The sequence below is a fragment of the Brugia malayi genome (genome assembly GCF_000002995.4).
Source record: "Brugia malayi strain FR3 genome assembly, contig: Bm_v4_Chr2_contig_001, whole genome shotgun sequence".
In the NCBI taxonomy this organism is placed as follows: domain Eukaryota; kingdom Metazoa; phylum Nematoda; class Chromadorea; order Rhabditida; family Onchocercidae; genus Brugia; species Brugia malayi.
In genome coordinates, this window is record NW_025062476.1 from 11,407,028 (window position 1) to 11,424,412 (window position 17,385).

Consider the following 17,385-nt stretch of genomic DNA (forward strand, 5'->3'; position numbering starts at 1 on the left):
TTTTTTTTGATCCTAACATTTTTTTTAATTATTAGTTCAAACAAGCAGACGAAGCATATAAATTGTCCATAAATTTATCAGTGCAGGAAAATTTTGAAAAACTTTAATAACTATATTATTGTTTTTTTTTCTTTTTTAATTTTTTTTCTTCTTTAGATATCATACAGCATTAAAAGCTATAGGATATACTGGTCTAATAAATTATACAACACAAGCCTGTATGAAATCATGTTATCAAAAACGTTTAATTCAGGTAAACATTTCAAAATAAAAAATTAAAACAAAATTCTTTCTTGTTTTTCAAATTTTCGAAATGTTGCAATAGTTTTCAAATTAAGAAAAAAAAAAAATTATAGAATGAAAAGATTTGCTGATAATAATGAGACATATATAATTTCAAATAGGATTGTCATTGTGTTGATCCTAGTTTTGTCACTCATGATGATATTCGTACATTTTATGGTATAAATAACAATCAACCAATTGCATGTGATATTACACTTCAAATGCAATTTGATTGTGTTAGAAAGGTTAATTTCCTTTTATCTTTTTTTTTTTTTTCTATTCAATTTGTTTTTGATATAATAATATTATAAATCATTTTAATTTGACATATAATTCTTGCTATAGTTATCACTATGTATTGTTGAATAATTAGAAAATACATTTACTCATCTAATTGTTTTGATAGATAGATTTTTTTTTCATTTATTTGTTTTTCAAAGTTAATATTGTGAAAATTTTCTTGCAACATTTTGAAAATATGACTTTTCCAGTGCAAATAAAGCTTGATTAAATTATTGACTTGGATGAAAAGAAGTGAAGCAAATAAAAATGCAAATTAGATTAGAATGTGTAAAAAATAGGAATTGAAATGTTGGAATTTTTATAAATTTCAGTCACTGGAAAATTCAACAAACAGTGGCGTTTGCGAGAAACAATGCCCACAACCATGTCACGAACAAGGATACGTATCACGTGTAACCACATCATTGTGGCCACGTACAAGCTATTATAATCGTGTCAAAGATCTTTGGGAACGACAGTTTCCATCTATGGAAACAATGCATGAAGCACGAGAAGCTAGAACAAATTTAGCAAAACTTGAAGTCTACTATGAAGTAAGTACAAATTTATTAAGTATAAAAGCCTAGCCTAATCTTCGTAAGTTTAAAGTTCCATACTGTTAATCTAAGAATACATTTATGAAAATAATACATGAAGCACTTTGGTTTATCTTACCCAGATCCTCGCTTCAAATTACCCGAAGTATCTTTGTTTACCTCATTTAATTAATATAGCATGAAACCAAATCTTTCATTTCTGACTTCGCTTATGATTAAGTATTCAAATAAGAATACGAAAACCAATCGAACATTAAAACAGTACCGCCATCTACTCATTGATCTTCTGCATGTTTATTCTCATTAATAAGTTCTTAGAAGAAACTAAAACCGGTCTGTTCGGAATACTTTTAGGAATTAAATTATGAGTCAATAGTCGAGTCACCATCACAGGATGTCTGGGATCTGTTATCAAACATTGGTGGCACTTTGGGCCTCTATGTTGGTATGTCTTTCTTGACACTTGGTGAATTTGCTGAACTATTCTTCAGATGTATTGCAGTTCCACATAAAACAGTTTAGAGCAGCTAAGTATTTCTGCCAAATAATTATAAAAATTTGCTAGTCAGCTAACAAATGAAATAAAAACTCTGAATTTGTAATTGCGACATATGATTTTATGAATATAGTAACATAAGATTAACAGTAACAATAAAAAAAGTGAATGAATTACAATACACTATTAAATTAGCCTTTGGCTTCCAATAATTATTATCCTCTGGCATACCTCACTATTTGTCCTCAACTTCTTTTCTCACTGCCCAATAAAAAATTCATTGAACTTTAGGTCCCAAATAAAAATTCTGATATTGAGACCTTAAAATCTCGCCCAAGTATGAGTGTTTCAACATAAAAGCAAACATAAAAAACAAAAATGAATCTCGAAACTTATAAGTTTCATGAAAATTTTAAAAACTCTAAAAATTTCAAAAAACTAGTACAAGTTAAACATAGACTATATCTGCATACAAATAAGTCCATAATCTAATCAAAACCCCGCTTATTTCGACTTTTGTGATATCCACTCATTTGCTTCCGATATTCCTCGTACATATCTGGTTTTGAGCCAACACCACGAAACTGGTCCACAGCATCCCGGATTTCACCACCAGATATCGGTTCCTCAATGCCCTGAAAGTAGATTTTCCCAACGCAAATAAAAAAATATATAAATGAAAAAAAGTTTTATAAGATCACCTGTCTATCGGCACCTAAACCACCACCTTGCCAACCCATTTTCGCTAACAACTGTGCACCTTTGTTCGCAGAACTTAATCGTGGTGGAGGTCCAGATGGTGGAATGCTGGAAAATTATCATCGGTGAAACCGTAAGTGATTATAAATCATAATAATAATAATGAGAAGCAATCAAAATGTTAGGTAATCATAGAACATGAATAAGTTCCGAAAAAGCTACTCAATAAACCCTGAAGATTTTCGAAATACAGCAATATCAGAATGAAGCATTTACAATTTTGGAGTAGGACTTCGACTGTGATTTTGCTTCGGATTTCCAAATGATGGTCGTATATCAGGAGAAGCACTTCGTGAATCAGAACGCCTTCGTCGTCTCGATGAATCTGATCGAGACCTGCTACGACGACGCCTGTATTGCATATGCAAGTTTAAAATTTTCTTAAAAAATGATAAACTCCGAAGAGAAAAACAGTGATTATTGTAGCTACCTTGAGTCCGAACGTGACAAGGACCGAGACCGAGATCGAGATCGAGAGCTAAAGCTTGCACTTGAATGACTACTTCTTGATCGTCTCCTCGATCTATCACTTGAATAAGTGCTCGACCGACTGGATGATGAGTCCGAAGAACTTGATCGATGATGGCTTCTAGAAACATCGATTTAAATGTTAAAGATAATATAAAGTAGTAAAAAAAATAAAGTAAAGACAAATGAGTATATAAAAAAATAATCTTTGAAAATGTACAGAAACCACTGCTTTAATTCCATTTCATCATTCACTCGAACGAACACCATGTTTTACAAAGTTTAAAAAACATTTTATTTACATTTATTAGTAGTGTGTATAAGATTTTAATGGGATGAAGTAGGTAAGTCATATTAATACCAACCTTGATGAAGAACGTCTGTAATTCCGTTTTTCATCTTTTTCCTCATTAGTTTCCTCGATATAGACATTTTCAATTGCATCTTCTAATGTTTTTCCCTCTTCTTTCAGTTGCTCTTCCACTTTTTTCTTTATTTCATTTTTCTTCGAATAATATTCGAGTAAACCGTTGCGTTCCCAGCCATCTCTAAATGAAGTCAAGATGAAAAAAAAAAAAAAAAAAAAAAATGAATAAATGATTTCAATCCATATGCAGTTAGTGAGAGCATCTACAAATCAATCAGTCTCCCTTTTTATAAAGCAAATGTAATAGTCACATCTTGTTTTCATTGTGCGCCCCAAAGATGTCACAACTTTTGGAATTCTTTATATTTTAGAGGTTTTACTTAAAACTTATGCATAAATATTGGATGTTAGAAAAGCACACGTGTCTCTTTGATTTTCCAAGCTCTGTGGAGCATAAAAAGCATCCATGGCACGCAGTAACCGCTCAGTAGGTGGAATTGGAGGCGGAAGACGCAATTTTGATACTATGACAGGTTTGTACTGAAAAAAACTGTGAATTAAATGGAATATATAAAATAAAGTATTCAAAAACTTTTATGTGTAAAGAACTGAATTATCTTTCTACTTTTCTGTCACATAAATTATTTAACATTAAGAGCTTAAATTAGGCTAGTTCGAATACTGATAAAGACGGGAACTGAAAACGTCACCAGTACATCTTCCATTTCAATCAGTGGCATCATCATGCCTGCAGGTAACTCATAATAAGGAACGCTTGGAATTAAAGCAGCATCATCAAACACCTGTAAGAAACCATAATGCAGTTAAAACGATAAATCTGATAATGAAAATGAAGGAAGCTTTATAATTCGGTATTCCATGCATAACTCGGTATTCCATGCAACATCGCACAAAAATCTGAATTATACCAAAGATGGGAGACATATGGTTACAACACTTTAACTGATATGGAATGCACCACACTTACATTTTGCGGTGGAGGTCCAAAAACGACAGGTTGTGAAGGTCCACGAAATGGTGTGCGAGCTGCTTGAACTTCATTCTCATTTTTGCGATTTTTATTCTGTAAACCACTGTTGAATTCGTCTTCATCATAAATAACATATGATGGATCATCTTCATCAGGTCGAGCATGATATATATCTAAAAACCACAATCGTTGAAGACACCTGGATACAATATAAGCTTTTAAGATACCAGATTATAAACTCATTTGATTTTACAGCAACAGCTTTGTGATAAAAACGAATTATGCTTAACAACACTAAATTTAAGTTTTAAATTGTTGTAGATAACTGCTTAGATTGTCACTCAGTTTTGATATTATGCGTATGATATTTGGATTAATCTAAATTTGTAAGCAACAAAAAAAAAGTCTAAGCAAGAATATCTTCGATCATTTTCAAATTTACCCTTAGGTGATGGAACGTTCGTATGTGGCGGCGGAGCAGTGAAAAAGCGACCATAATCATTTTCTGGTGGTATATTGGCAAAATTATTTTGTGTTGGCGGTGGTCCTGCAATCTTCTGGTCAAAACGTGACCGACGTTCACGGCGATTCAATGGTGATGGTCCTTCAGGTGCTGCTGCAGGTGGCAACGGCGGCATTGCGGGTCCTGATGCAGATAAAGGCATACCTGAAAAAATTTGTTTCATACCAGATATTCCAAAAAATTTATCTAATAATAATTTTTATATACACACAATCACTGAATTGGTTATTGTGCATTTGCTAAAAGATTCATGTCACACTGATTTATAGTTCTTATAAAGATCAGAAAGTATCTAATTTTTGAACTAATTTTTCAAACAGATCATATCATAAGTGATTGTGATAAATTTATAGACTCGACTAAAGATATTTTAATGGTTCAAGGCTTACTTTGTTTTATCCTTTCGGCTTCAATCTGTTGCTGAAGCAAAGCAATCTGCGTCCTACAATGTAATGCAAATTCTTGATGCTGTTGCTCGTAACCTTTATAAGTTGCCAATAATTGTGCATGAATTTCTGCCGCTTTCTTGGCATATTCCGCTTGTTGTGCATTTTTCCAGTTTTGATACAACAGTAGTGGATTTCGCAGTTGCTGGAAATTATATAAATATTTTTTTCACAATTACGACACATATTTCGTAAAATGTTACGTGATGACGACTATAATACCAATCTAATTCATAAAGGCGATTTCGATTCATTTCACTGTTTTACTAATACAATAAATACTACAATGATTATTATTAGTTCACTTTAAGCAGAAGACAAAGCTTCAAACAACTATCAAATACAAACATACTTTATAACAACCATCATCAAAATATTTATGGCCTTCCCAAACGCCAACCAATTTTTCAAGCTTTTCATTCACAATCGCTTCTTTAACACCCTGAGCTGTGAAAGCATAGAGTTGTGGCACATATCGCGAAAGCATTTGTCGGATTGCATCCAACTTTTTACGTTGACTAAATTTTAAAATTTTTAATAAATAACGATGAAAACTATGCAAATTTATAAATGATAAAAGTAGTAGGAGTTTGACAGGTTCAGAACCAACAAACTGATCACAATAATTGTTTTGGAGGTATCCATAATTTTAGTAGCCTTTAAATGGAAGAGCAATTTTATAATGATTAGGAATAGCTCGCCCGTCTAACAGTGTAAACTTTTCAAGGAAAAATCACCTATAATGTAACAAGCATGTAATCTCACAAATAGTACATCTTGGGATAAATGCATAGCCTTCCTAACTTTACAAAATACAAGGCATCAGTAATATAACAGTCGTTAAAATATTGAACTTTTGAATAGATTTAAAGTTGAATATGTTTCTGATAGTTCTAACCAATGGTGGGCCCAATCGTTTATTAAATATAAAATGTGAAGTTTGAATTGTTCAGTAGCACGTGGCTCCTTCACTCGATAAAGTAGATACATCAGTATAGCCTCACGCAACCGATCGGTTGTACATTTCTCAAATATCCATTTTTTGCTGTTCTGGAAAATTCAAAGAAATGATGAAGCTCAAACATAATTTTGGATTTTGAAAATGAAAAAAGAAAGCAATCCAATACATGACAATTGAGATTTAATTGCAACAAGGATGCACGTGATAAAATGCAACACACCGAGATGACATCTTTACTGCAGTGACCACTAAGCTGATCGAGCATTTTCGAAAGAGGATCAACATCAAGAGCAACCTGCTCACATATAGATGCTATTTTGTCTGCTTCAGCTTTTTCAATTGCTGTAGCAAGCTGAGCCTAAAGCCAGAGACAATAATTTCCAATGAGATTTTCGAGAAGAAAACCAGTAATATAAAATCAAAAAAAAAAAAAAAAAAAAAAACGCTGCCGGTAACAGTTTGAAATGCAACGAGCTCCATTTCAATAAGAACAATGTATCCGTGTACGGAAATTACACACTAAAATCGACACTGAATCCTACTATAATAACAATTCTAAGAATAAAATTATCTTCACTACCTCTTTCTGCAATTCGATGGAGTCAAACTGGGCTCTTAAGTTCGCTTCACTATCTGCAATCTGTTGATTGAAAGTTGCAATTTGAGCCAAAGCTGCATTTGCGTCAAATTGTGGTACATGTATAGCTGGCGGAGGAACTAAACCTGCAGTCGGATTTCCATCATTTACTGAAATCATAAAAGATGAACATTTAGTAAAAACAATCCTAAGATTTACAAACGATGATAATACGTCGAAATATAATTCCAGTAGGGATTCAAATAATGAGGTTCCAAAACTTGAATCCACAATATTCGTTTGAATCACAAACGAACGAATCTATTGTATAAATTACAACTTACGCCATAACGTGCAACGCTATGTAATTAAAGAATAGTTCCGCATTTCGCGCCCTAAATAACATAGGCATATAATGAATAAATTTGCCCTTTGATTATGACGGTCATAGTTCCAGTTTACACGTAAATCAAATTAACAGAACTTGCAATCACCACAAGATTTCACCTAAATTTATTTAATAGCTTCTCTTTAGCAAAAACACCTAATGCAAAAATTAAAAAATATTGAAAAATTTCTTACACTTCTGAATTTCCTGCATCACCCGGAAACGATAATAATCCGCAAATTCACCACCATACAAAAAAGCAAAACGTGGATCACCATACTGTTTAGCTCTTGTACGTTCCTCAAATTCCATTCCATTTTTAGCCACAAATTCTGCCAAACGATCAATGACATTTCGAGAATCTTCGTCTTCTGAAGTAATAATAAATGAAAAAAATGAATTACTTCCTCAGAATCTAAAATCATACATCTAAAATAAAATTTTTATTTTGTTTCATCAAAGTTCCGCAAACAATTTTTCTTGTTGCAATGATAAGAAAAGAGAGAAATTGAGAAAAGATCATTAAATATCAACAAATTTTTACCTGGTGCTCGAGGTATTGATGTTGGACCTAATGATGGCGTACCAAGCATAACTCATAGAAACTGATTGTAATTTATTTGAAATAATAATAAAACCTATAAATATAACTGTATCGCTGGATGGTAAATAATTCAGCGGTAAACATCATTAGCTTTTCTAATTACAATAAAAATTGGATGTAAATAAGTGCAAGCCCGAACCGTTAAATCTATGTTGCATCATGGCCGATCCAGGTTTTACGGGTGAGAACAATCTAGGCATTGTTGGATTGGGTTAGTTAGTGGAGTTGTGGCTGGTCGGTCGGTAGTGGTTGACTAGGTTTAGGGTGTTTGGGTTGTCTGGGGTTTGGTATATCGCGGGGAGGACTGGGTTAAATGAATGGTATAAGTGGTATATGATGTATTGATAGTAGTAATAGTTAAGATACAGTAATCTGTTTCTGTTTCGCTGTACGTTTATCAGTATCTTGAAAGAATGGCAAAAGCAATGGTGCTCCAATCACATACATCTGAAAAAATTCCACCACTTACTTTTAAGGTATTTTCTCTTCTCTAATATATAGTAATTTCACACTGTTTGGAATATTTAACGCTGCTGTAGGTAATGTATATTTGAGATAAAAGATGAAAATATATCCCATTTGAGTTCGATTCATAATAGGGGAGCATTGCCGTATATTAGTGAATAAGGGTGAAAGACAAGGTGGTTTGTATAATGAATTGTATAAGTGTTAATTAGAATGGTAATTATCACCATTGGACATGGAAACTATTTGAAATATTCCTGTAGAATGCTAGCTATAGAACGGTCATATCAGGTATGCTAGGGTTAAGCATGTTTGATGATCTATGACTGTGTAACTGCAATTTCAGTTATATCTGGTATTTATGTTGAAATAAGTCTTTTTATATTTTACCAGTTAGAAACTTATCGTAATTACAGGACAAGGATAAGCCGGATAGCGTACGAAGCAGTAATATTATTGCGGCAAAGGCTGTTGCTGACGCAATTAGAACAAGTCTAGGACCTAAAGGTTATTTTGCCACTTTAAATTCAGTTGTGATAAGTTAGTTTCTTTAATGAAGCTGGAAATTTTTTCCAGGTTATCATTATTTCCGGTTACTACTTTTGAATTTAAGAAAAATTAGGCAGTCAAAAGTTAATAGCTGCCTATGACTGCATATTGTACTCTATATCAGGGATGGATAAGATGATTGAAACGGGAAAAGGTGAGGTAACAATCACAAATGATGGCGCAACGATTCTAAAACAAATGAGTGTTATACATCCTGCAGCAAAAATGGTGAAACTTTTGTATAAACTATTAGAAAATCTTCAGAATGCAATTGTCTCATCTTTTATTCCTTAGGGATTTCCAAAACTACTTTTTATATTATCAGTGGGGGTAAAGTAATTAGTCGAGTTAATCGAGTAAAAATTGATTGAAAAATCGAAATATTCCGAGACTTTTCGTTTGAATTTCGTAAGATTATGACTGACAGCTAGTTATCTTGTCGACATACTATAAGGTACTATTCTGCTTATTTGTTAATTACTGTCGTCACAAATAATTTAGTATGTAATTATGATAAATCAGTAAGAAAAAAACTAGCTTTTAGCTCGTCGAACTATCGAAAGCTCAGGATATTGAAGCTGGTGATGGAACTACAACTGTAGTTGTTATTGCTGGCGCACTGCTTGATGGGGCAGAGAAATTGTTAAACAAAGGTAATTGTATACTAATATGGTTCTGGAAACAAAGAAAGCGAAAGCAAGGAAATAGTTTGCAAATTGGTAGATGAAAAAATTTTTCTTTTCTCAGGCTTGAGGTGATGTTAAGGACGAACGGCAGTGTTAAGCTATTAAATTTAGGAATCCATCCCACTACGATTTCGGAGAGTTTCCAACGTGCTTCAGTACTGGCTGAAAAAATCTTGGAATCAATGGCTTCACCTGTCGATCTCGACAACGATGATCAACTGGCAAAAATTGCCACAACTAGTTTGAATTCTAAAGTAATTTCCTGTATTCATTAATCCTTATTTTTTGTTTCCATGATTGTGAAGAAAAAAAAAGTCAAAATAGAATAAAGCCGGAAATTATAATTGTGGAGTGCCATTACTATTTTAGATGATTTTATCATTTTTTTCTAGGAAATGTAGTGGAGCTCCGTTTTCATTTAGTTTAGTGGGTTAGGATGTAGTGATTCTTATCAAGATACTTGAAAAGATAACTTATTTCTTATTGCTTATTGGTAATTCTTGTTATTTTATTTTCTAAAATAGTCTTATCGTTTAGGTTGTATCTCAACACTCATGGTTGCTTGCACCTATGGCAGTGAATGCTGTTAAAAAAGTAACTTGCTCTTCAATTTGACGAAATTCGTTTAAAATAATGTTTTTTTTTTTTGAAAAAATTATTGTTTGATGTTTATTCATATATAAAATTCTGCAAATTCAGATTGTCAGTGCCGATGATAATAATGTTGATTTACGAATGATTAAAATCGTGAAGAAAGTGGGCGAAACTGTTGAAGAATCTCGTTTGGTAGATGGCGCACTTATTGATCAGCGTTCCATGGGACGTGGTGGTCCAACTCGTGTTGAAAAAGCTCAGATTGGATTAATTCAGTTCCAGCTTAGTCCACCGAAAACTGATGTATGTTTTCTTTCGCATGTATTTAAATAATTTGTTGTGGTTTCCACCTTACTGCTTGCTCTTTAATTTGTTGATTTATTACTGACAATCATTTCAGATGGAAAATCAAGTGATCTTGTCCGATTACACTCAAATGGATCGAGCTTTAAAGGAAGAGCGGACATACTTGCTTGATCTATGTAAGCAAATTAAAAAAGCAGGATGTAATGTTTTGCTTATACAGAAAAGCATTCTCAGGTATTTTGAGATTTTTTCTTGTATGGGGTAAAATTATGATAGCTTGTCAAAAAAAAAAAAATGCATTCTATAGCAGAAAGACTGAAAAGCTTTTCTTTTTTACGTCTGTTTCTTACAGTGAAGGTAGTTTTGACAGTTGGTGTGAATAGAGTTCTTGACTAGTCCATGTCAGTCACGGTTCTATAAGAAAGTTAAATGGTATATATATGTGTTGACTTTGATTACTTTCTCGAATGTTACCTTTACTACTTATTGAAGAGATGCGGTAAATGAGATGTCCTTACATTTTTTGGCGAAAATGAAGATAATGGTAGTGAAAGATATCGAAAGAGAAGATATCGAGTTTTACTCGCGCATTTTGGGTTGTCGTCCCATTGCATCAATCGATCATTTTGTACCCGAAGCACTAGGTTCTGCAGACCTTGTTGAACAGATTTCGACAGGAGGAGATGGAAAAATTATTCAAGTAAAGTATTTTCATATTTGGTAATCCTTAACATGTCTAGATTTAATTCTTATTTTTAGGATATGACAACAGGATGAAGTCCTTTTATGTATCATTTTGTTCGTCAGTGCTCACTGCTGCTTGAAGAATGAAATACAAACTATATATTTGAAGCAAAGAATTAAATCGTTTTTTAGGTGACTGGTGTGCAAAACCCGGGTCAAGCAGTTTCAGTTTTGATTCGTGGTTCTAACAAATTAGTATTGGAAGAAGCAGAACGATCAATTCATGATGCGCTTTGCGTTATACGATGTTTGGTAAAGAAGAGAGCTCTTCTTCCTGGTTTGTCAAAATATTTCGAAATCATTTTTCATTAATTTTATTTTTAACCAGTAATTTTTGTGTTGCCTAAACGCGAAATGTTTCGATTGTAACAGTCCATGTACTGCTGGTAGACATATGCAATCCGTAACTATAATACAACAGATTATGTTCGTTGGTTTTTTCTAACTATTCTACTTTAGGCGGTGGCGCACCTGAAATGGAGGTGGCAGTGCAGCTGCGCCAGTTAGCACAGGAAAGATCTGGTGCTGAGCAATACTGTTGGAAAGTTCGTTTACTATCTTTATTTTTCACAAAATTTTCTAATTTATAGAAAGTTTTCCTACACTACAAATATACCAATAATTTGGATTTGCGAAATATTTTTTATAGTTTCCGTACAAAATAAGTGATAAAGTTTTCTGTTATATTTTATTAATTTCTTTTAAGGCTTTTGCGGATGCTCTGGAGCAGGTTCCGTATACATTGGCCGAAAATGCTGGTTTGAATCCGATAGCGACGGTTACTGAGTTACGCGCTCAGCATGCAAATGGTAAAAAGAATCACGGAGTAAATGTTCGCAAGGTACTAATGTGTTTGTTAGAGTAATTTTTATTCTTTTCTATATCGCTCATAAACTAACTGTACCAAGCAGCTTATCGCTTTTCAGGGTTATGTTACTGATATCAGAGAAGAAAATGTGTTGCAACCGCTTCTGGTATCATCTTCGGCAATCAAGCAAGCTGCTGAATGTGTTCGCTCTATTCTTAAAATTGATGATATCGTAAGTTTGTTATTTTGTCGAATAGTTTTTATAGACATTTTATGAATATGTAATTCGCATTCAAATCCTCGTGTACTGTTCGATACATATGAGTTTTAGTTTTGAAAATGAAAAAGTAAGTCATACTAAAGTATATTCTAAAAATTTTATTGCAGAATCATTCTTTTTTTTTTTCTGTAATAGCTATTGGTGGTATTTAAGTAGAGCATTATTAAATTAATTAACAAAATTTATGTTGCAGGTGGTTGCTGTTCGCTAATAACATATGAATCAGTGTTCTCCTCCGTATTTACTTGGTGATATCAAATTGTTGTTTTTTGTTTCTATTAATTCACTCTTTCCCTGGTATCAATGCATTTTGGAATAAACAATGAAGCATATTCCTGAAAAATTGAGAAATGAAATTTCGAAGTTTTGTCAGTGAGGAGGAACCATTTTATCAAATGCTTTGTTTTCCATTGTGTTACACTTTCGATAAACGTTATAAGAAAAGAAAAAGTGGAGTTGTTCTGCTTAAAAAGAAAAATAAGTCCCAACAAATATTTATAAAGTTTGTCTTCATTCTTTTCTCCCTCACTAAAGACCCTAGCTGTTATTTCCATTTTTCGTTTAAAAGTTTTGTGGATGAATTGAACAAGAAGATAAAGTTTACCAATGAGAAATTTGAACGCGTTGAACTGAAAGCAATAGCCATACCGATATTTTTTTTGGTTCCTTATCAATCAAATAGTCACCTTTTATTATAAAGTTAATATTCTAGTTTACTTAAAGTCCGTTAATTGCTACTTTTAAAAACATAATGTTTACTATAGCACTATATGCTTAGGTTTTTTTTTTTCACACTAGTGTTTTTGGTTTCCAGCTTTTTCATCATGCAAGATGCTGAAGCTAAAAGTGAAGCTTAGTAAAAAGTGAAACTTAAAGTGAAGCTTAGTAAAAGACACATACTTCCTGGTGCTATAGTAAACATTGTGTTTTAAAAATAGCAATTAACGAACTTTAAGTAAACTAGAATCTTTATTAACTTTATAGTAAAAGATGACTCGTATTTGATTGATAAGGAACTAAAAAAACTTTATAATAAACTAAAAAACCTTATAACAGACTGTTTAGTAATGCAATCTTCATGGGATGACATATGACAAAAGCTTCAAACTGAAGAGAAATTCTAATTTTGAAATAAAATATTAATTGTAAACAGCAGCCGAATAATGTAATGTTTGTGAGTGAAGAAGGTGAGAGACAACTCATTTGTTATCAAAAAAGAGAAATAAATTGTCGGAAAGTATCACCGCTTATTAATATTACTGTATCCATTTCATTAGTTTTGGAAAACAATTTCAAATGCACTTTTTTTCGAACTCAAATATTTTGCGAATGTTAAGGAAAACTAAAACTCTAGATATGTTATTTGAGAAGAAATATAATTGAGTAAAATGATATGTATTGAATAATAAACGGTTTTTTTTTTTTTTTTTCAAACTGATAATTTCGAGATTGATTTACTTTTAGGATTTATTTTCTAAGTTGAAATTTTCTCTGATTGATGTGTAATATGAGAATTAATTATAATAGCACGAAATGTTTTAAATTTATAAATTTACAATTATTGTAAAAATTACAATCAAAAATAGTTATAATGATTTTTTTTTTTTTTTTAAATTAGACAAAAATAACATAAAATTTTCATCCATTTATCCTTTATATGCAACCTTATCAATATTCTCCATTTCATGACAACGTTGTAAATATCCATTGAAATTTCCATCTATTTTTGATTCAGCTGAATGTGTCCTTTCTAAAAATTAAACATTTAATTTTATTGTTATTTTTTTTTTTTTAGAAAAAAAAAACAAAACTAATCATAGCAATAAGGATAGTTTGATATTTGTGTGATTTTTTGATTGGTAATATTTTTAGTAAAAATAAATAAATAAAATGAAAATATTTGAGATTTCATTTCATACCAAAAAAAAAAAAACTCAATTTCATCTAATTGTGAAGTTATTTGATTACATAACTTTCCATTGTATTTCATTTCTAAACTACTGTTTATTTAGCCGCTAAAAAAAAAATTTTATATAAAAGTAAATTAAATATATAATAAAAAAAAAAATAAGTCTATAGTAAAATTTAAGATATACATACATTAAATATATGATGTTATAGAAGAAGTAAAGTAATAGTTATGTTTATAAAATTATTATAAATTCGTATAGCTAAAGATAGAGTGAAAAATTAATATTTGTTTGATGATAATTAAATTATAAAATTTAAATTTTTATAAAATACATTAATTACCTAAAAATGCATTATTGTTATCCATCCTTGGTGTACCAATTTCCACTGTAGATTGTATTGATAATTTTGGAGCAATTACTTCATTTTCTTCATAATTTCCTATTAGACAGAAAAAAAAATTTAAAAAAGAAAAAAAAAAAAAAAAAAACTAAAAAGGGAATAAATTGAAGGAGGAAAATTTATGCAAAAATATGTAATTTTGGAAAAAAAAAGGAAAATTTTGAAAACATTTGCAAATTAAATTAAAAAATAATTTATAATTGATAATCTAAAAAAGATTTACTGTTCATCGTTTTCTTTCTTTTTTTTTTTTTTCATCTTTTTTCATACTATAAATTTATTATTTTCCAAAAAAATGGTACCAGATGATATTTGTTCAATAATTTTTTGTTCGTTATAAATTTCCATCCAATGACTTTCCGTATCTTCATTGGCACAATTCTGATAAAATTTTGTTGCATTAAGCATTTCGGTTGAACCAGCTTCAAAAATTTCAATTTAAAAATATCAATTAAAAAAAATTAATTAAAAATTCAACATTAATTATTCCAATCAGAAAACTTAACGAATAACTCTATATTATTTATTTTAATCAATAAACATAATTAATCATGCATTAATTATTTCTCTTTTATCACTAATCATTCTCATAATAATTAAAAAGTAGAAATATTAAAATAAATTTAATCAATAATACCATCCATAAAATGAATGCATTCAATTTTAATTCATTTAAACATTTAAATTTATTAATCTTTTCGATTTCAATCAATTATTGTCACTTTAAATTGATTAATGTCATAGTTAACAAAAATAAAAAAAAAAGAAAACAAAAACAAAAAAAAAAAAAAAAAATAAAAAGAAAAGAAAGAAGAAAAATGAAATTCTATCATTTTTCACTTACTTAGTAATCCTTCATTAAATCGAACTGTGCAATTTTTTTCATTACCATGTGAACAACAACTGCTCTTCTTCTTATGCAACGATTTTGGTAGCTGAAAAAGATTAAAATATTATCGGAAAATTTTTTAAAAATTTCAGTAAATGTTGACGTTAAACAATAAATTTTACTTGATTGAAAACAAAAAAGAAAAAACAAACTAAGAAATGGAAGAAAAATAATAAACGAAAAAAAGAAAGTTAAAAAATAAAGCAAATAACTGAAAGACGATGAAAGCAATTCTTAAAATTCTTTCTTTCTTTTTTTTTTTTTTTCTCTTTTTTATTTATTTATTTTTTTTTGACAATAACGTATATTTCATTTCTTTCGTTTATTATTTTATTTTTTTTTTTTTTGAAATAGAAAAAAGAAAGAAAAAGAATATATTTGAAATGGAAAAAAGAGAAAAATGTATTTTAAAAAAATAAAAAAACGCAAAAAAAAAAAAAGAAAAAACGAAAGAAACAAAATTTGTGATAACAAATGAAAAAACTATAACATTTTGAAGTATTAAATGATATTATTATTATTATTTTTATATAAAAAAATGAAAGAAAATTTTTTTTTTGTACATAATATTTAAATACAATATGATTAAATTACATTCTTATTAGCATATTGAGTTTGATCATTGAACATTTAGTCATAATTTCTTTTTTTTTTTTTTGTTTGAAGCTTAATTTTCATCGCTTTTTTTCTATTTCAAATAATTTCTTTTTCTTCAATTTCAAATATATTCTTTCATTTCAGATCCATTTCAATTACAAATATAACCATAAATCGCTGTAAAAATTACTTCATAAATTCATGAATTATTATTAACTTTTGTTTATTAATATTGTTTTAAGAATATTTGGAAGTAAAACATTTACCCATAATTTCAGCTAAATGATCGATAAAATTGAAATTATTGTTATGAAAGAGTAAATCAAAAATTATAAAAAAGTTTTTAAAAAATTTTTTGTTTATGATATGAAAAAAGAAAGATGTATAAAAAAAAAATATAAACAATTAGATGAAATGTAATTGGATAAGATGCACAGAAATTTTTATATCATATCAGTGCCTTATCATATTATCACTATATAATAATGATGCATAATAAGATAGTATATTTATAAAAGAAAACTTATACTTTTAATCTCTTCTTTACCTTTAAATTTAATCCTCTTTTAACTATCTTCCTGCCATTTATATGATAAATGGCAGGAAGATAGTTAAAAGTTTATCGTATAATTATAAAGTTATCATATAATTAAAGTTTATCATATAATTTTTAAGTTTATCATATAATTATAAAATTAGCATTAACAATAATTAAAAGAAAAAAGTAATAAAAAAAATTATGCAACGCAAATTCAAATGATTTTCAAAACTCTGTAACACAATAAATGATAAATTACAAAGTTATTCATTCTAAATTAAAATTGTAGGTGTAAAAAAAAAAAATCATTTATAGATGGAAGGTAAATAAAAACTATAGAGCAAATTAGAAAAACAAGTTATTTCTTTATTGGAAAGAATAACAAATTATATTATCAAATTTTGTTATCGAAGTAAAAGATTTACTCATAATTACAAATACAAATTATCATTGATTATAAAAAAAATTAACAAATTAAATAATCTGTGCATTAATTGTATAATCAAATTAATTAGTCAGTTATATTTTAATAAAATTCAAATAGCTTTTACCATATGTTCAGATGTTGATGGTGATATGGGCTGACAATTATTCTCCTCTTGTTGTTGTTGTTGTTGTTTTTTGATTTCATATTTATCATCTAAATTTACCACCAATAATTACAGTTATAGCAAAATAATTCAAGACAAATATCCTATTTTACTAACTTCTTTATCCAAAAAAAAAGAAAAAAGAATTAATTAAAACTTAAAAATTACTCGCCTAATTGATAAGTAGATGGTATATATGCAGTTGATTTTTTTCGATCAATGGGTGGATTTGAACAACATCCTTCAAACAATGGCATTTTTCTTTTCGTACTTGATTTTATTAATTTTTACAATTTTTCCTTATTGATTTCTGAAAAAATAA

General features: G+C 29.6%; 4 protein-coding genes across 6 annotated transcripts; 2 read left to right on the forward strand and 2 right to left on the reverse strand.

Annotated features, from left to right (window-relative positions):
- Positions 1-220: 220 nt before the first annotated feature.
- Positions 221-1,646, forward strand: Bm14259 (Degenerin-like protein ZK770.1 in chromosome I, putative; the record flags this gene model as incomplete). The annotated part of the gene is made up of 4 exons (XM_043079265.1): positions 221-253; positions 405-530; positions 900-1,121; positions 1,479-1,646. 4 exons carry the CDS (start codon positions 221-223, stop codon positions 1,644-1,646), a joined length of 549 nt encoding a protein of 182 aa, XP_042935199.1.
- A 462-nt stretch (positions 1,647-2,108) lies between these two features.
- On the reverse strand, positions 2,109-7,693 carry Bm4565 (G-patch domain containing protein; the record flags this gene model as incomplete). The annotated part of the gene is made up of 16 exons (XM_043079266.1): positions 2,109-2,255; positions 2,322-2,427; positions 2,596-2,730; positions 2,810-2,968; positions 3,213-3,395; positions 3,636-3,754; positions 3,925-4,017; positions 4,203-4,378; positions 4,648-4,872; positions 5,118-5,319; positions 5,527-5,692; positions 6,073-6,224; positions 6,356-6,493; positions 6,716-6,882; positions 7,295-7,471; positions 7,645-7,693. 16 exons carry the CDS (start codon positions 7,691-7,693, stop codon positions 2,109-2,111), a joined length of 2,394 nt encoding a protein of 797 aa, XP_042935200.1.
- Positions 7,694-8,117: 424 nt separating this feature from the next.
- Positions 8,118-12,347, forward strand: Bma-cct-4 (T-complex protein 1, delta subunit, putative; the record flags this gene model as incomplete). Of its 2 annotated transcripts, XM_043079267.1 has the most annotated exons (14): positions 8,118-8,180; positions 8,586-8,676; positions 8,843-8,946; positions 9,263-9,371; positions 9,516-9,658; positions 9,942-9,998; positions 10,104-10,301; positions 10,399-10,538; positions 10,797-11,004; positions 11,181-11,325; positions 11,508-11,593; positions 11,755-11,889; positions 11,975-12,088; positions 12,330-12,347. In XM_043079267.1, 14 exons carry the CDS (start codon positions 8,118-8,120, stop codon positions 12,345-12,347), a joined length of 1,611 nt encoding a protein of 536 aa, XP_042935201.1. The 2 variants fall into 2 exon arrangements, with proteins under 2 accessions (XP_042935201.1, XP_001895036.2); XM_001895001.2 differs by lacking the exons at positions 8,118-8,180; positions 8,586-8,676 and having other exon boundaries at positions 8,845-8,946.
- Positions 12,348-13,782: 1,435 nt separating this feature from the next.
- On the reverse strand, positions 13,783-17,320 carry Bm629 (Uncharacterized protein; the record flags this gene model as incomplete). Of its 2 annotated transcripts, XM_043079268.1 has the most annotated exons (6): positions 13,783-13,886; positions 14,390-14,488; positions 14,752-14,871; positions 15,294-15,384; positions 17,025-17,113; positions 17,236-17,320. In XM_043079268.1, 6 exons carry the CDS (start codon positions 17,318-17,320, stop codon positions 13,783-13,785), a joined length of 588 nt encoding a protein of 195 aa, XP_042935202.1. The 2 variants fall into 2 exon arrangements, with proteins under 2 accessions (XP_042935202.1, XP_042935203.1); XM_043079269.1 differs by lacking the exons at positions 15,294-15,384; positions 17,025-17,113; positions 17,236-17,320 and having other exon boundaries at positions 14,752-14,857.
- Positions 17,321-17,385: the final 65 nt, after the last annotated feature.